The sequence below is a fragment of the Babylonia areolata genome, chromosome 3, assembly GCF_041734735.1.
Source record: "Babylonia areolata isolate BAREFJ2019XMU chromosome 3, ASM4173473v1, whole genome shotgun sequence".
NCBI classification, from domain to species: Eukaryota; Metazoa; Mollusca; class Gastropoda; order Neogastropoda; family Buccinidae; genus Babylonia; species Babylonia areolata.
The window spans coordinates 42,279,561-42,299,385 of record NC_134878.1 but is presented as its reverse complement, the minus strand read 5'-3'; the positions used below and the strand labels follow the sequence as shown (position 1 = coordinate 42,299,385).

General features: G+C 42.3%; 1 protein-coding gene across 1 annotated transcript in view; it reads left to right on the top strand.

Moving 5' to 3' along the window:
• Positions 1-19,825, top strand: part of LOC143280327 (kinesin-like protein KIF2A) — a 36,845-nt gene that overhangs the window by 15,307 nt on the left and 1,713 nt on the right. Inside the window, exons 11-22 of the mRNA XM_076584962.1 lie at positions 7-73; positions 503-591; positions 6,805-6,947; positions 7,722-7,796; positions 10,057-10,103; positions 10,970-11,058; positions 12,414-12,524; positions 13,704-13,771; positions 14,977-15,106; positions 15,598-15,699; positions 16,638-16,710; positions 19,748-19,810. Of these exons, the coding sequence (XP_076441077.1) occupies positions 7-73; positions 503-591; positions 6,805-6,947; positions 7,722-7,796; positions 10,057-10,103; positions 10,970-11,058; positions 12,414-12,524; positions 13,704-13,771; positions 14,977-15,106; positions 15,598-15,699; positions 16,638-16,710; positions 19,748-19,810 (1,057 nt within the window). The remainder of the gene's footprint in view (positions 1-6; positions 74-502; positions 592-6,804; positions 6,948-7,721; positions 7,797-10,056; positions 10,104-10,969; positions 11,059-12,413; positions 12,525-13,703; positions 13,772-14,976; positions 15,107-15,597; positions 15,700-16,637; positions 16,711-19,747; positions 19,811-19,825) is intronic.

Genomic DNA, 19,825 nt, shown 5'->3' with positions numbered 1-19,825 from the left:
GTGCAGACAATGGGGGGAGATTTCAGCACAAAAGGGCAGCAGGACTGTGCTAAAGGCATTTACTGTTTAGCAGGTGAGTTGCACAGCTTATATGTTTGTTTGGCATGAGGGGAGGGGTACAAAGTGGTCAGACAAAGCACCGCTGAGTTGTATGCAGGGTTTCAAGGTGATGGGTTTTATTGGTTGGCACGAATTTATCTTGAGTTTGACTGCCTATTTATAACTTTTGCTAGTTTTGAAAATTAGACTCCAGAAACTTTGCTTCTAGTATGAGTGTATCATATGCTGTAGAGGTGTGGTCTTACATGTGCGCATGCATTGATCAATTTAACTTTCAGTTTGGGGGTTGTGATGTCTTTTTCAGCAAGGTATTTATATGGAAACAAAATGAATAAACCATTGTTCAGATATTAGGTAATGTGTTTTAAATGTCAGTAGCATGACATTGACATAATATGTTGTTGTTTTTTCAGTGTTGAATTTGTTGTCATTGTCGTTTCAGCCAAAGATGTCTTCAGGTTACTGAATTCCAAGTACAAAAAGTTAGACCTTGTAGTAGGAGCCAGTTTCTTCGAGATCTACAGTGGAAAGGTATTCTTGTGTGTGTGTGTGTAAGTTGAGTGTTTCTTGCTGAATTACCCATGTGTTTGTATCTTGATATGAGTGAGAGACTGAACAAAAAGAAAGAAACGAAAAAAAAAACCCGAAAAAAAACCGATATTTATTTCTCAACGGCTGAACATTTTTCTTTGCACCCATTCTTTAATCTTAGAATACCCATAGAGTGTATGAAGAATCAGTTTGTGAAGTTCTCAGTTCTTTTCATTACAATGGTTTATTTTTCAGTGACTTTTTTTGTCACAGAAAGATTCCTAGAGATTTGTTGTTTTTCTGTGAATAAAAATTTTTACACATGTTCAGAAATAGCTACCATACAGTAAAGAGGTTTTTTTGCATATATATTTAGGTTAACCCCTTACTTACTTACTTTACTTATTCCTCTTGATTCCTTGGGGAACATAGGGCCGCAACAACACTCCTCCAACGCACCCGGCTCTGGCTGGTCTTCTTCAGTTCAGCCCACGTCATTCCGGCCGCCCTTGTCTCTGCCTCAATGCTTCTCCGCCAGGTCTGCTTCGGACGGCCAACTTTCCTTTTCCCCTGTGGGTTCCAATCAAGAGCCTGTCTTGTGATGTTTGTTGCAGGCTTGCGTAGTGTATGGCCTATCCATCCCCATTTCCGTTTCTTGATTTCCGTCTCCAGTGGGGCCTGTTTTGTCATGTTCCAAAGTTCTTCATTGGAGACAACCTCTGGCCATCTGATGTTCAGGATGTTTCTTAGACATCTGTTGGTGAATGTCTGAAGCTTGTGGGTGCTGGTCTTTGTCACTCTCCACGTCTCTGAGCCATAGAGTAGAACCGACTTCACGTTGGTGTTAAAAATCCGGATCTTGTTGCGGATTGAGAGGGCTGTCGATCTCCAGATTGGTCGAAGGGTGTTGAAGGCGTGTCTTGCTTTGTTGATACGGCTCTTGATGTCTTCGTCCGTCCCCCCGTCTTTGCTGACAACACTGCCTAAGTAGACAAACTTGTCAACCTCCTTGATGTTCTCTTGGTGTAGTTGCACTGGATCTTGCTTCTTGTTGTTGACCCTCATGACCTCTGTTTTCCCAATGTTGATTTGGAGTCCAGTCTTCTCAGCTTCTTCTGCCACACGACATAGTTTCTCCTGTGCATCTTGCTGCCTGTGGGAGAGAAGACTTATGTCATCTGCGAAGTCTAGGTCCTCCAGCTGTTTAGTGAAAGTCCACTGGATGCCTGTCCTCCGATCTGCTGTAGACTGCCTCATGACCCAGTCAACCACCATCAGGAAAATGGTCGGTGAGAGCAAACAACCCTGACGGACGCCGGTTTGCACACTGAAAGGTTCCGTCAGTTTCCCGTCGTGGATCACTTGACAGGTGGCGTCTTCGTACATTTGCTGAATGATGCTTACAAACTTTGGTGGAAATCCATAGTGGTACATCAGTCTCCAGATGACATCTCGGTCGACACTGTCAAAAGCTTTTTGAAAGTCGACAAAGACTGTGTACAGGGGGGTCTGCCACTCCAGGGACTGCTCGATGATGATGCACATGGTTGCGATGTGATCCGTGCACGAGCGATCTTGTCGGAAGCCTGCTTGTTCGTCCCGAAGTGTCTTGTCCAAAGCGTTCTTCAGTCTCTCAAGAATGATTCTGCTCAGTACCTTGCCTGGAATAGACAACAGCATGATTCCCCGCCAGCTGTTGCAGGATGAAAGGTCCCCTTTCTTTGGCAGCTTTACAAGATGTCCTCTTTTCCAGTCTTTTGGCACTCGCTCCTGTTCCCAGATCTTGCAAAGGAGAGGGTGCAGCATCTCAGTTGAAGTCTGGATGTCGGCCTTCAGAGCTTCAGGTGGAATTCCATCTGGGCCGGCTGCCTTTCCGGACTTGAGGGACTTGATGGCCTTGACGATCTCGGTCTTGCTGGGAGGGTTGGTGTTGATGTCGAGGAGCTTGGTAGGTGGCGGGATGTCTGGTGGGGCGGGTGGTGCTGGTCGGTTGAGCGTTTCTTTGAAATGCTCCGCCCATCTTGTTCTCTGCTGTTCTTCGCCAAGGATGGTGTTTCCGTCTTTGTCCTTGACGGGCTGGCTTGGGTTGCTGTTTTTCCCGGAGAGTGTCCTGGTGATCTCATACAGGCGCTTCATGTTCCGCTGACCTGCTGCACTCTCAGCTTCTGCTGTCAGTTCCTCGATGTAGGTTCTTTTATCTTTTCTCGCACTTCGCTTTACTTGTCGGTTCGTCTCCCAGTACTGTGCTTGTAGCTCATGTCTCTCGGCTTGATCTTGTGTGCAGTTGATCTGGTCTTTCAAATGCTTCCTCTCAGTGATGAGTGTCCAGGTGTCTGTTGATAGCCACTCTTTGTGCTTCCTCGTTTTCTTGCCCAGGACTGTTTTGCAAGTTGTTGTCCAGGTCTCTCGAAGGCTGTGCCAGTGTTCTTCTATTGAGTCCTCTGGGAGTTGGGAAAGCACACTGAACTTGTTCCTCAATTCAATCTTGAACTCTTCTGCTTTGAGTTTCTCCTTCAAGCTGTGCACGTTGTACTTGTGCGATGGTCTTGCGGCCTGGTCGTTGTAGGCCTTCAGCTTGGTTTTGAGTGCTGCCACAACCAGGTGGTGATCCGATGCTGCGTCTGCGCCGCACTTTACCCTGACGTCGTGCAGGCTTCGTCTCCACTTACGACCGATGGTGATGTGGTCGATCTGGTTCTCAGTCTTGCCGTCAGGGGAAAACCCACGTGGTCTTATGGATGGTCTTGTGGGGAAACAAGGTGCCTCCAATGACCAGGTCATTGAAGGTGCAGAACTCCATGAAAAGTTCTCCATTCTCATTCTGTACTCCAGTGCCGTGTCTGCCCATGATGAGCTCTCTGTTTGTGTTGTCGGCGCCTACCTTGGCATTCAGGTCTCCCATGAGGATCTTCATATCTCTTTTGGGTGTCTTGTCTATGACTGCTTGGACTTGTTGGTAAAAATCATCCTTCTCTTTGATGACTGCCACGTTGGTAGGGGCGTAGCACTGAATGATGGTAACTTTCCTGCCCTTTGAATTGAAGCGTGCCGTGAGGATCCTTGGTGACATAGGCTTCCAGGACAGCAGTGCTCGTGTTGCTTCGGGTGTCATCAGCAACGCTACTCCGTGGGTGTGGGGTTGGCCTTCTTCCTGTCCAGAGTGGATGATGGTGTCTCCACTTACTAGTTGCGTTCTTCCTGATCCTGTCCATCTTGTCTCACATAGGCCTAGAATCTTCAAGTTGTACCTTTGCATCTCACGACAGACTTGAGCTGTTTTGCCTGTCTCGTATAGAGTTCTGATGTTCCAGGTCCCTATCCTGGTTTTGGCCTTGGTCGTCAGAAGAGTTGTCGGCGCACTGGCTTCCCAAGGGCTTTCACCAGCTCGCGTCATGGGCTCTACCAGAGAGTACCCCTCCTGGACCAAGCAGTTCTCAGAGTTTGTTGTTGCAGTTTCTGTAACAGTCTTCTTTTTACAGAACCGGGTTGTTAGCCTAATTCAAACCCCCAACCTGGAGGACCAGTGGGTACTATTCGTCTGGTCTCTACCCTTTGACCTGTCTGACTTGGGTGGCCCTACCAGGAGACGAATCTCCCGCCAGCATAGCTCTCAGGGTTATTGAGACACGCAAGCCCCCCAACCACGGCAAGGTTGCACCCACTGGGAGGAGGTTAACCCCTAGGCTGCCTATATGACGAGATAACTTATCGCAAGCATGTACGCTTTGCTGCCACAGTGACGAGATAAATCGTCATCGAAATATTCTGACTTTTCCCTGGTTTGCATTCAGTTCGTTGACAAAAATACTGGTCACTTGTAGCTTGGGGAATCTCTCTAGATTCTATTCATAACTAGAAACACCATCTACATCATGAGGCAGTCTTTTATTTGAACGTTGTGGCTGGGTTACCGTCGCAGCGTTTTGCCTGGCTCCTTTCCTCGCTTGCTTAACAAAATGTTGGACTGACGCCGTGTTCAAGACATGCGATCGTGGCGGACTAAATCAACCAAGATTGCTTTCTTTAGCTGATGCTCAGAAAGAATTGAAGCGTAAATTCGAAGAAGACAGTGATGAACATTTATAGGACGATTTGATAGAAAATAAAGGGAGCAATCAATAGAGTGGCCAAGATAGGACTACCAGTGAGTGATGCCGGCTGTAAAGTTACAGCAGGAGACAGAAAGTGACCGAATTGTTAGCAGGACACAGTGTGAGCGATATTCTTGGCACTCGGCCAACGCGGTCTGATGAGAACTGGATGAAGTGATCATGTGAGAAAGGTGAAAGGGAGGGGGATGGAGACTGAGGGGGCGTGACCTCACATCCATATTATCACTTGCAGAAGTCACAATGCATTGTGTGTCTATCTCTTTTTTTCTTCTTTTTTCTCCTTTTTTCCTCCTTTTTTTTGTGGTTCTTCTAGTATGATTTTGTGTGTGCAGACATCCATTTGTCCAGAAAATATGATATTTTAGTGCAAATTACCTGATTGATTGTAATGAACAAGCTGAAAATGTGACAAAAAACAAAACACTGATTTCAAAACAACAGCATGTCACTAAAAATATATAAAATGGAAAAACATCATGTGTTTTGGTGTTGTTGTTTTTTGTTGTTGTTTTTTGTGTGTGTTTTATATTCTTTATTCATTTACCTTTCAGAAAATATATACTTTTATGGGTCTTTCTCCAGTAACAAAGAGCACAGAATTTTTTGAAAATTTATACCGTTTTTTTTTTCGTGAGAAAAATCCCTAGCAAATAGATTTCACTTAAATATTTATTATTTTCCTGGCAGCAAAAAGGTTAAAGGTCCTACAGCTTTTTGTGGCTGTAGGGGGTATGAGTTCATATTAACTGTGGCTCGGCATAGGAAGACGAGGCTCTATCCTCTACATCTGCCATTTTAACTGTCCCAAGCCAGTAACCCATTCACTCCGGGATGGAGAGAGGGAAAATCAGAGTAAAAAGTTTTCCCAAGGACACAATACCGTGCTGAAACTGGGTCTTGAACCCTGATTACTGGTGATCACTGGATCAAAAGTCCAACGCTGCCTAAACCGATTTATCTGTTCATGTCTCACCTATTTTAAAAATGCAATGCTGTGTGTATGATAGAAACAACGTGTCAGACATCGACTGCTGAGATCTGCATGATATCAGGCACAAACATTTAAATGCTGGCTCCATGATTCTGGACATTCCTGACAGAAATCAATGTTTTTAACTTGATTTGAATTTTACTTGGTTTGATACATGTGTTGGTAAGGTCATCTTTTTACACTGTTTTCAGTAATTCAAATTGATTTGGATTGATTGATCTGGACAGAGTAAATTGTTTTTTTTAACTTACTTGCTGCCAGGTTTATGTGTTAAAAACACTCCCATATTTTAGACTTGACACTTTCAGTCACAATATTCATTTCATTTCAAAACAGTGGACCTGTTCACTTCAGACTCAGTCAAGGGGCGATCAGTTTCCAGTTGCGCAGGAAAGTAAGGTGCATCTGTCATGCTTTGTTAAAATGTGAAAAACAGTCTGTTTAATCTGACTAAGTCACCTAAGGAAGTGAACTGTCTGGTCAGAAAAAGACGTCTATGGAGGTGAAAGAGTTAAACAACCTTTTAACATTATTTTGTGTTCTCTTTTTCTGGTTTTTAAGAACTGGTGGGTGTTAATATTCAGGGATTGGTCATTGGCCAGGAAAGCTGAAGCCAACTGGACACCATACTGAGACTTGTATCCGGCCATCAGTCTGCTGACAAGTCGTCTGCTAACTGGTGGTAGTATCTGAACTGTAACCATGTATCTTTGATGATATCGTGTTAGGCTTGCCCCCACGACATGCCAAATGTTGTGTCTTGATTGAAATCTGCCAATGGTTCATCTACCAAAGTTATTACAGGAAAAAAGTGCAGTGACACATGGTGCAAACTTGCAGTGGAGGCACACACAGGAATGTCCACTTTACTAACGCCACGAGCAAGTGAAAGCCTGCTGTGAAGCCAGCTGAGCTCTCAGCTACACATATTAAGACAGGAGAAACAAAATTGCTGATTGAACACTTCCGCTGGCTTTTTGCAAAGGGGCTCAAAGAAGGCATGCGCTATTCACCTGATTTTAGACCAGTGGATTCAGACATGGCCCCTTAATGGTGGGCTGGCTGGGGGGCTAGTTTAAGCAGCATGAAATGACGTGATGTGGTGTGCAGGTATTTGACCTGCTGAACAACAAGGTACGTCTGCGGGTGCTGGAGGACCACAATCAGCAGGTGCAGGTGGTGGGGTTGAGGGAGGAACCCGTCACCAGTGTGGACGACGTCCTCCAACTCATCCAGCACGGCAACAACGTCAGGTAATCCTGTCTGAAGTCACTTCAGTCGTTAGATGTTGAGTCAGCCTGGCACTTTATTATTTGTATGGTGGTGGCTTGGTTGTAATACATCTGGCTAGGAATCATGAGAATTTGAGGACACAGGATTGAATCCTACAGTTGCCGGAATTTTCTCTTCCCCCCCTCCGCCTCTCCCCCCTCCTCTTCTAGACTTTTAAGTAGTGATCTGGATGTTAGTGTTTTGGATGAAACAATGTGATAAACAGTGGTTCAATTTGCAGCATGCAGTTAGCACATGTAAAAGAAACCAAGACAACAAAAGTGATTGTCCCCAGTAAGATTCTGTAGAAAAATCCACATTTTAACAAATTATGCCAGATTGATGGCAGAGTTTGCAGCAAACCCAGATATGTAATCTGTGTTTTGATGGATCTTCATGGAGACACCACATTATCACTTCTTCAGATTCTCTTTGATCATCACGATCATAAAAAGGAAGAATTTCATTCATGAAAACCCCAGCAATGACGTAAAAAGATAATATGAAAAGAAAATATCAACACTCATAAAGTGGACTTTGATGAATAGAAACAAGTCTTTATGGACGATCAGTTTGGTCTGTAAGGTTTCTTTCTTTGAGAAGTTTAAGATATGCCATATGATAAATTCTCCATAGTTCATGTCTGCCAGGCCCATTCCCCATCCCACCCTCTTCATTGAGCTGAAAATGTCATTGACCCTTTTTCTGGTGACTGAACACTTTCATTTGGGGGGGTGGGGGGGGGTGTTTTTCAGAACCTCCGGGCAGACGTCTGCCAATCAACATTCCTCACGATCCCATGCCGTCTTTCAACTTATTCTACGTTACAGGTATGTGGGAACTGTGCTTGTGTTTCTGCTCCCTAAACAACGTAGCTGCTGATTAGCTCCTTTGTCAGATTAGGATTGTCAGTGTTTAATTTATAATATGGATGTTTGGCGAGGGGTGTGTGTGATTTTTGACTCACTTGTGTAAGTGAGTCTATGTTTTAACCCAGTTTTCGGTTGTCTGTGTGTGTGTGTGTCTGTGGTAAACTTTAACATTGACATTTTCTCTGCAAATACTTTGGCAGTTGACACCAAATTTGGCATAAAAATAGGAAAAATTTGGTTCTTTCCGGTCATATTGTTTAAAACAATATTGCACCTCTGGGATGGGAACAAAAAAATTAAAAAAGAAGCCAAATTGTATGCAAACTGAATTTACTGTTATATTTATATATTTTTGCTCTCTAAACTTGGCACTTTGATCTGATATTCTGACACAACAACAAGAACAGTCATTTTTTATCATTTTTTGTTCAAACAGGAATTTCTTTTCCTAAGCATGGATGTTATATTTATTTTGCATATCTTTGGTGCAAATAGTAAAAAAGGGAAATTAATCTGTAATTAATGCTAGGGGGGTTAATTTGCTTTAAACTGATCTTTCTCATCTTAAACATTACATTTTGAAATTACGCTCAATACATAAAAAGTTTGTGTGTTTTACTCTCAGTGTACAGGGCTTTCACTATGTTCATTCGCCCAAGTGGTCTTTTTCGGAAAACACTAAAATCAATATGACGAGTGTACTTTATAGATCTATTGGTTGAGCCCTGAAGGTCATGGGCAAAAATCAATTGCGTACACATATTTATACATATTCAAAGCGCGTGCTCATATTCTTCGTGAACGCGAATGACGCCATTTTGTTTCAAGTTGTTGACCTGCCCGTTCAATCCTATATTCAATCAACAGTACATGATAACATGCGGATGGAAAGTTGGAGAAGGAAACCGTTAAATATTTTTTCAGAGAAAGATTTGTGAACGCCTCATCACTTACTGGATTATGCCCCAAACTGCCATAAAAATATCCATAGAATCAGTCAGAATTCACAGTTAAAAATAATAAACCATGAGAGTTAATACCCTTGAATTGATGAAACATAAAAATTTCCAGTCTTGACTTTTCTCAAAATGAAGTACTTTTTACTTCATACGACGTTTAGAAGTACTTGTACTTGGCTCTACATGTTATTAGTTTAACAAAATACTCAAGTTTCATATCAACTTTAAAACTATAAAACTAGAATGAACATAAAAGAGAAATCGAATTGACCATGTCAGCCGGGTGTAACTAACTTGTACATCTATCTTGATCCAGAGAAAATGGCTAAATGTTGCAGTGTGATTGCGGCGATAGCCACGTCTCCTTTACCGCGGACTTAAAAAGAATTTTTAATTGCCCTTAAAGATTTTTTGAATACCCAAGATACACCAGAACAATATGTTTTAAACAGCATTCTCACTGCGAATACTGCAATGCATTTATCGCCCTTTAAAAAAGCATGTTTATATATTATGTTTTTGAACGTTAGTTAAGGAGCCACGACAGTGTAATGGGTAAGACAGTTTCTTCTCACCCGAACACGCAGGGTTCAAATCTGCCGTTAGGACTTCTTTTTCTTTTTCTTTTAACCCGAAGCTTTATAATAACAAATACAAAACACATTTTAACGATTAGATTTTTATTTTTTTTAAAGTGTATCACAAGTGAGTCTTAAAGGCCTTGCCTCTCTTGTTTAAACTTAAATTTTTTTTTATTTGTTGTCAGTTGAGGTATTCATGTTTTATTATTGATCATTCAGAAAGGAAAAAAAAAGTAACTTAAAGTCTGGAATAACATGTTGTAAATAATGTACGGAATCGTCCCTCATGTCTCCTCTACGCCCATCCCGGGCAGGAGAATGAATGGAATGGAATGGAATGGAAATAATGTATATTGGCTGACATGATAGCAGAACCATTTTTGGCGGGTTGGGCTTCCACCATGAGAGTTCATGAGGTCTGTGACCCTTCTCCCTCCCCCCTCTAGTCTCCCATATACATTCCCGGTTTGTTTGTTTTTTTGTTGTTGTTGTTTTTTTTTTCAGGAAGGAAAAGGGGGGAATAATTCATTTGAATGATATGACTTCTAGATGTTCCTTCAGGTCACTTTCTCGGTCTCCTACGCTTCTCCCTCCCCATCCCTCAACTCCTCAATGTTAAGGGATTGGCTGAGGTGTAAAGGCTCAATTTTAATTTTGTTTTCTTTTGCTGTGTTTCAGAACAAGACCAGAGCTTCATGGAAAGTTCTCTCTCATTGATTTAGCTGGTAAGAATTTGAATGGGTTTTTTTAAAAAATTATTATTGTTGTTGTTTTCTGATATGTATGAGTATGAAAACAGAATGAAAAAATCTAAATTATTTCAAACTTTTAAAAATGTCAGTTCTGAATTTGACAGACTCCATATTGGCACACTGCCCTTAGAAATAGATAGATAAAAAAAAATGTTGATCTTGGAATAATATCAGAAAACTGGATTGACCAGCAAAGTTATTTCAAGGATAAATTAGTTTGCTTATTCTGGAAAACTAGATAGGATTCATGTTCTGAAAAAGTCTGAAAATGTTCCAAAGAGGATTCATGTTCTGAAAAAGTCTGAAAATGTTCCAAAGGCAATCTCAAGTAATGAAGTATGTCAATGTGATCAAGATGTTGCAAAAATTCTGGATCAGCATCTTGAGTTGTAAAAGAAAGTGAAGTCAGCTCAAACAGATTTCTTTGTGGGAAATCAGGGCTGCTCTTGACAGGGAGAGCGGGTGACAACAACAACCTTTTTTTTTTCTGGAAGCATATCTTTTTTTTTTCTATCGAAGTGAATTTTCTGTAGAATTTTGCCAGGGACAACCCTTTTACTGTGAGTTTTTTTTTACGTGCATAAAGTACAAGCTGCATTCGGGACCTTGGTTTATTGTTTCATCCAAATGACCACCACTCGAGGTCTAGTGGTGGGAGAGAAAATACAGGTGAGTGTGGGGTTCGAACATGTGCTGAGATTCTCTCACTTCCTAGGCAGACGTGTTACCTCTAAGCTAGAACTTCACTATAACTGTTAGATTGTTAGAAGGAAGATGAACTAGGAAAAAGCAGCTGCCATATTGAATGACACTGAAGTGGCCTATGTTCGTGTGTGCAGGGAATGAGAGAGGGGTGGATACGTCCAGTGCGGACAGACAAACTCGCATGGAAGGGGCCGAGATCAACAAAAGTCTGCTGGCACTCAAGGTCTGCATCATCAATAAAACTGTTACTCAGTGTGTGTGTATGTAATGTCATTGTGTTAGTACAGTGGTGCTGGGTGTGTATAGGAACTGTCATGGTTTCTATCCCAGAACTGTTGCTCTGTATGTGTGTACATAATGTCATTGTTAACACAGTGGTGCTAGGTGTGTATAGGGACTGTCATGGTTCTGTCCCTGAACTGTTGCTCTGTGTGTATGTAATGTCATTGTGTTGGGATAGTGGTGCTGGCTGTGCACAGGAAGTGTCACGGTTTTTAGCTGGTGTTATTGGTCATTGGTTGTTTTGGTTTTCTTTTATAGTTTTGTGTGTATGTGTGTGTGTGTGTGTTGTCCACAGTTGTCTGTGTAAATGATTATAAATCAATATCTTTTTCTTTCCTCATTCCTGGTGTACCGTTAAGTGTGTGCAGATAATTGTATTGAATCAGTCTTCCCAGTACTGCTGTGTCTAGGTAGGTTATTACATTCATGTTTAAAGAGCACACACACACCTCAGTTGATAGGGCCAAAGGGGATAAGCATCCCAAGGAAGTTATGGAGGGGAGTTGTTGGGGAGCATATCTAACACTGCTTACACCACCACAATGATACCACATTAAGATGGGCAGTGAAAATGCCAGTTTTGTGATGTGTGATTCAAACTCAGAACATCTGGACTGTGTAGTGTGGTGAGCTTGTTGCTCTGCCAGCGGAGCGTACCAGGCACCTGCATTGTGTGTGGATGTGGTGGCCTTGTGAAAGAAAGTGGTCAAGTTATGCAATTCTTTTATGATAGAAATATATACACATTCTCAAAAAATGCATGCTAATTGTGCATAGTATACTGCAAAGGTCTTTGAATTTTGTGGTGTTTACATCAAGGAAGCATGTTTACACCATTGAAGGGTGAATGTAATGATGATAATTGTCGTCAAGTATTATTTTGCAGCAGCTCTGTTGTGTTTGTCTTGCGCACTGGTTTCTTAACACTTTGTACTCCATCAGTGCAGCTGCACTGCACTTCATGTGGACCATCCTGCAACAGCTGAGAGCACTGTTGAAGCCATGCTTCATACACAGAACACAAGCAGCAGCATCAAAAACATGCTCATCAGTCCCCTTGCAAACAACAGCAAACAACAAAGAAGCTAAATCCAACAAGCTAAAATCACTGAGTGAGACTACAACTGATTGAGAGAATAAAACTGAATGTGCCCACTGCAGTAAACTAAGAAAGCGAAACTGAACATACAGAATGTATCCGTACTTGGTGCATAGGAAGCAACCAGATGTTACTGATGGAATAGAATCAGCACTTTTGGTACAAATTGTTCAATCAGCAGCTGGTGGTGGTTTCAGGAATGTATACGAGCACTGGGTCGTAACGGAGCTTACCTGCCTTTCCGAGCCAGTAAGCTGACGCAGGTGTTGAGGGATTCTTTTATTGGGGACAAGTCTCGCACATGCATGGTGAGTCGTGTTGCCTGGAGGCACACCTTGTATTGAAAGGATGCTGTTTACTGCAGAATTCTCCCCCTTTGGGATACTGGGAGCTCCTTCAGTTATGAAGAGTATCCCCACCTACTGGAGATTATGTGCTAGAAATTTCCTTTTTCTCTCTCTCTCTCTCTCTTTGTTTCTGGCTTTGTCCTTTTCTTTCTGTCTTGTCTTCTTTTTTATTTTCTGTTTTGGGGGTCCATTCAGCTATATTTTTCTTGACAGCCTTGAATATTTTTAGGGGGGTCTTTTGTGGACTTCATAATAGGGCATTCTTACAGTGTTGTATCCTTTTTTGCACCTGGGATATGTGAGGTGCCTGTTGTTAAGTGTGCATGCTTGTTATAATGTATGATAATGTGTGATATGAATGTTGTATGGTCAGGGTCTGTGTTTGTTTTGTTTTGTTTTTTATTCCTCACTGAAACATGCCTGTTACTTTTGCCTGGTTTTCTTTCCAGGGTTTTTTGTTGTTTGTTTTACCAAGATTTCTGCTGGATCCATATTTAGTTTTTCAGCCCTATAATGATCCCATATGGTCAGCTGGGCTGTAAGCAACAAAGATAGAGAAATACTATCAGAATCTTGAAAGTAGCATGATGATGGTCCTTGTGACCTGACACTAAGATGACACAAGGATCAATAGTAGCAGTGAAATTTGTCAGCTTCCCATTCGTTAAGTTTGTGTGTGCCTAAGAGATGGTTTTGTGGTTATGATAAATGTGGTAGTTGTTGCTGTGAGTGCTCCTCTGGTGTGTGTGGCAACCTCCTTGTAACCAAATACCTATAGTTCCCTGTGAACTGCCGGTGTTGACTGTGGCAGACATCATAGGTATGGCTGTGTACAGGGGACTTGGGATGAGTGGCATGGAAGTAATGTCATTGAAATATTGGAGCAGATGCAGCAGTCGGTAAAAAAGAAAGAAGAAATAAAATAAATGGGTCCAGACACTGTGAGTTGCATGTGTATCATTTTTAAGCATGGTAGATAACATATGCATCATTGTGGTGGGGGGATCTTCAACAGTGTTTATAATTGTTTGAACTTCTTGGTGTACAAGTTGATAGCATAACTACCAGTGTATGGTGCAGGTTTCTGTGAGGCTGGTTCTCTCAAGCCATGGGTAAGGGATTGAAGCTGGCTGTTTTCAGATTGCCATGGTGTCTCCTGGGATGAACTGCTGTGAACACACCCTCAACACCTTGCGCTATGCCGATCGGTGAGTGGAAGGCACTTCAACTCCATGTGATCACACCTCTTGGTGTATTGGTATTCATTCCTTCATCAAATTGCAGTTTACTTACTGATGATTGAATAGATGGATTGAAAAACAAATATACTTGCAAACAGAAAAAAGAGGGCTGATGCTGCATTGTGGTGACATGCTTTCCCCATGGATTGCAGCCCATTTTTCACACAGAGAAATCTGTTTTGACAAAAAATGCTACAGTATGAGTATGATATAGTGCAGTATAATACAGATTGTGGTTACACAGTCAGTATGCTGCAACTGGTTAACCAACAGCAGTATGCTGGTTGGAAGTAAATATGCCAGTAAATACACATTGAATTTGGTTAGCCAGTAAGGAGAATCACCCACAGCAATATTGTGTTGGTAGGTAAGTAGATATGGCTTTGATATATATTATTTTAAGTTGTTGATGAGCTGAGATCTTCTGTCCTGGAGTGTGAAATTTAATTGGAGAGTAGAACTCTTGCTTCAACATTCTCAGCTTACAGTCCAGTTGTGTCAGCGCATGATTCAAAACAAAAATTAAGTCTGGTGGCATGCCAACTGCTCATAAGTAATGGAATAGTGGAGCCATTGAGTGGTATACAGGCCTGTTTACTCATATAAGAACATGTTTTGCACATGTTTTGCAAAAATAAGATGAATACTGTATACATGAAAAAAGATAATGATAAAAAATCCAGGCAACTTATAAAAAAGGACTGAATTATCTCAGAGAATAGTCCTTGAGTATTGGTGGAGGGGTACTATGGTATTTGTTATGATGTGCCAAAATGATTGGTTACTGGTGTTTGACCAGTATACAGTGACTCTCACTAAATTACACTGCTTGTTGAGATTGCCATTTTGACACAGTGAACATGCCAAAGTGAAGTAAAAACAATGTGGCTGCTGACACAGATGAGCAACACACACACACACACACACACACACACACACACACACACAAAAGAAAAAGAAGATAATGCAGGAATCAATGATGGGCAAAACAGTATGCTCCTGGCAGCTACTGCAAGATATACTTTGGCATTGCTTGCTTTATTCCCATTGACTGCTATGAGAAGACAACAAACTTTTTGAACGGTACACCAACAGCATTTTGAGGTAATACCCTCTGCATCCAAAGTTGTGTGGCTGCATGGAGCTGTGCATGGCTGCTGTTGTTTTTACAGAGTGAAGGAGCTGGGGCCGGGGGGTCTCTCAGATGATAGGCCTTCAGACGAACTCCCACCCAGCAACAACATGCCTGAGGGCCTCATGTCACCACAGAACTCTGACCTGGCCCTCATCAAAACTACCAACGTGAGTCAGGGAAAGGGTGACAGGAGTAATGAGTGGGTGTGTGTGGAGGGGAGATGCAGGGGAAGGTTAATAATCAGACTGGTGTTTCATTGCTGTCCATGGGACAGCACTCTCTCAACACATTTTCTTTTTCATGCACTCACTCTCACTGTTTTTTTCTTACAGTTACACACTCTAAACACACACAAGTACACATGCACACTCGCACGGTCTCACTCTGTCACAAACACACTCTCACATTCTCTCACTCTCACACTGACAACACTGCAAAAATGTCACTTACAGTATGATATATTTGTATTTGTTTTCTATAATCATTGTAATATATTGTGCTGTTGTGTTTTGTTTTTTCTGATGATTGGAAAAAAGACTAACTTCCATCCCAAAACGCCCTCCCGCAGCAGTCTTGTGGGCTGTTAAGCTAGTGACAGTAAAGTGTCAAGTGTGACTGAGAAAGGAAGACTAAGGATAGGCATTGGTGTGTTTTTCAGGAAGAGGAGGTGAGTGAAGAGCTGCTGACCTTCCACCAGAAGATGAACAAGATGCAGGAGATGGAGGAGGATGTGCAGGACCACCACAAAGCCTTCATAGAGGTGTGTATCAGAATCAGAATTAGAATACCTTCATTATCTCGTAGAGAAATTAAGTGTGGTGAAGTCTGTGATACATACAGATTATAAGCAAAACAGTAAAATTTGACAAACAACATATAAATAACAAAATAACACTCAACTCCGTCATAGCAAAACAAGTCCGATAACTTTCCATCCTTTAAAACACACACATACACACACGCACGCACACACCCGCCCGTATGCAAGCACCCATGCACATGCACACTTATTGTATATACACATGATCAGATTAATATAATGGTAAAATCAATATAAATTGACACTGCTCTGTAAAACATTCAACCAAATTTTAAACAAACATGGTGTGGGAGCATTAACCACAGGCATCTTAACTTTAAAAAAAATAATCATAATAAAATAAAATAAAATAAAAAATCAACCACATCATCGCTAAGATCAGTGTATGTGTCTAGTATGGGTGTGTGGTGAGAAGGTGTGGTTGTGTGTGTGCGTGTGCGTGTTTACATGTGTGTATGTGAGTTTCTGTGACTGTGAATGCGTGTATGTGTGAGTGTGGATGTTTGAGTGTTGGAGGTGCCACAGTGGGACCACAAAGCCTTGAGTGTAAAATTTACAAGGATAGAAATATACATGGGTTAATTGCTCTTTTTTGTTGTTGTTGTTGTTATTTTCAGTATTTTTAACTTGATTTCTGTTTACCATTGTTTTATCCAGCCTTTGAACATTACTTTAGATAATCTTCAACTGGTTTTAAGAACTGACTGGTGCTCAGCCCTGAGATGACCCTTTGTGATCATCTGGGCAACATAATTTGATTAGAATGCTGACTAAAATCAGCACTTCTTTTCCTTTTTTTTATTTCTTTTATTGAAACATTGATAATGGTAACAAAGATATTTCACAGATTGGTAACTGCTGCTCCTTTCTCTTTGCAGCAAACCCAGAAATGGCTTTTGGAAGACCAGAAGCTTCTCAAGGCCACAGAGTCGGTAGACTATGATGTAGAAGGTGAGTCACTTTGAGAAAAGAAGAAAGAGTGAATGACTTGTCAGAGGATTCCAGTTGTAGATTTTCACTGTGTATGTTGTTAGTTGCATATATTTTTACCACTGTCCATGGGGATAAGTGTTTTGTTTAGATTTTCCTTTAAAAAATGCTCATTCTTGTCTCATTTTCTAAGCTCTTGTCATGGCATTACTTTCTTTCCATTAGTCTTCATATTGAACAGTTCCCTGTGAGGATGCCGGGTGTTTTTTCCAGTACGAATAGTATCCACCACCTTCTGGTAGTTTTGTGTTTGGAATGATCTGTTTATCATGTGTTTTTGTGCGTTCGTGTATGTGTGTGTCCGTGCTTGAGTGCATGTTGCAGGGATGCATTTTCTGGGGGGAGTCATAGGTGGGTGGGTGGTTTCCAATGTTCAGTTGTGTGTTTTTTCTGGCACATGTCTCCGTGGGTGTGGGTGGGGTGGTGCAGAGGAGGCGGGAAGTGGGGAACGAATGATAAGTGCTTAGAGCAGTATTTCTGGAGAAACACACTACATAAATGTCCATTGTTATTATTTTCTGTTGCTCTATTTGTTTATTGTTGTTTTTGTTTTTTCCTTTTCTTTCTGTCATCTCTTACTTTTTTGCCTTTCTGGTCCATTCACGTATTTTGAGGGGAAAGCCTTGAATATTTTTGTCTTTTTCTTGGCTTGATAATGGGGCATTCTTATTGTGTTGCATTCCTTTTTGCACAGGGGGCATAGATGCTGGTTGGCAGTTTTTGGCTTTATAACCTGTTATTGTATAAAATTTTGTGCATCATACAGGTTCATGTTCTGTTTAAGATTTTTTTTAATCCTCTGGCAGAAGTTGGGAGTGTCAGGGGCCTGTCCTAGGTTTATGTGAATGAATGTGACTATTCTTGTGCCTATTTTTATATCCATGATTGTTTTCCTCTTTTTTTATATTCATTTAATCGGGGTCTGTGGGAGTTGTTTTCTCAGCCATGATGCAGCCCTGTGTGGTGAGCTGGGTGATAAAGACTTCACTTAAACAGGGATACAACCCAACTCCCTTTATGTCACAGCAGTGCCAGCACTCAACAGGGAAACTGTCATTGTTAATTTTTTTTATGACGCCACACAGGAGAGGAGACCCAGCATTGATTCATTTAACTTCTCTCATTCGACATACTTGAGACACTGAAGTTGTGTGATGGCAGAACCAGTGTCAGCAGTATTCCCGGGGAAATGAAACATCAACTGCATCCACCCATCCGTTAATAGTCAGAAAGTCAAGCAAGGCTGTGTCCTGGCGCCAGCACTGTTCAGCCTCTTGTTTTCTGCAATGCTTACTGATGCCTTCAGAGATGGCGATGTTGGAATCGGCCTAAAGTACCGAACAGATGGCAAGCTGTTTAACCTCAGAAGGCTTCAAGCAAAAACCAAGGTCATGACAGACATCATCAGAGACTTCTTGTTTGCTGATGATTGTGTCCTCAACGCTGGATCTGAAGCTGACATGCAACTCAGCGTTGACAAGTTTGCCACTGCCAGCAGGAACTTCGGCCTTACCATCAGCACGAGCAGTTCTCCATCAGCCAGCCCCAGGGAAACCCCACGTTGAGCCCAACATCACAGTCAACAGTCAAAGACTCAGTGTGGTGGAGCGGTTCACATACCTTGGCAGCACACTGTCATGAAATGCGACCATCGACGATGAAGTGAAGGGCAGGATTGCAAAAGCAAGCGCAACCTTTGGCAGACTTTGCAAATGTCTGGAACAGAAGAGGCATTCTTCTTGAGACCAAGCTAAAGGTCTACAGAGCAGTAGTTCTCCCCACACTACTGAACGCCTGCGAAACTTGGACAGTGTACCAACGACATGCCAAGAAGCTGAACCACTTCCACACAACATGCCTCAGGAAACTACTGAACATCAAGTGGCAAGACAGGACCCCAGACACGGAGGTGCTTGCAAAAGCCACCCTTCCCAGCATCTTCACCATCCTGATGCAGTCCCAGCTTCACTGGGCTGGACACGTGGCGTGCATGCCAGACCATCGGCTGCCCAAAAGGCTCTTCTATGGCGAGCTGCAGCAAGGGAAGAGATCACACGGAGGTCAGAAGAAGCGCTTCAGAGATACTCTGAAAGTCTCTCTGAAAGCGTTTGATATCAACCCTGACTCCTGGGAGGAATCTGCAGTGGACCGTGACAAATGGCGCACTGCTGTGCACAAAGGCGCCAAGTTGTGCGAGGCCAACAGGACTGCTGCAGCTGTTCAGAAGAGGCAGGCCAGAAAGTCACAGGCAAACAAGCTCCCTGACAATGATATGCCTGTCTTTGTCTGTCCCAACTGTCAGCGAACATTTCGTGCGCAGATTGGACTATTCAGCCATCTGCACATTCATGGATAGATTCATGAGCATCCCCTCACCCCACCACCACCCTCCCCCCATCCCCCAGCTGGATGACAACGATGGTCATCATCGATCTCAATGGACACACACCACCAATAGTCAGAAACATCAAAGCAAATCCAGTGTGAAGTCAGCGCTGCTGTATGGTGCTGAGACATGTAGGATTACAAAGACTAACCTCAGTGAAGTGCAGATTTCCATCAACAGCTGTCTGAAAAAATCCTCCAGATCTGCTGGCCAGACAAAATGAATGTCTTTAACCTGTGGAAGACAACTTCCAGCTGGAAGTAAATTGGAAGAAGGTGGGGTGGATCAGGCATGCGCTGGGAAAAGCCAGCATCAAGCAGCATTAGACAGGCCCAGACATGGAACCCCCAGTGGGAAAGAAAGAAATGCCAACTGGAAAAACTGGTGAAGAGACCTGCAGGCGAAGATGGGGCCTTACCTGGTGGCAGACAGAGGCAAAGGCACAGGGTGTAGGACTAGGGAGGTTTTTTGTTGATCAGGATGAAAGGCCTAAGTAAATTAAAACAGATCAGCAGTTGCAAAGTTTGCATCATGTGTTTACATGCAAGATAACCTGTCTGTGCCTCATAATTCTAAAATTCTTGAACGAAGATGACATTTTCTTTGTTTCAGCATACGCCAAACGTCTAGACACTCTGCTGGCCCAGAGAATCCAAGCTTTGAAATCTTTAAAAGGTGAGAAGCATTCAT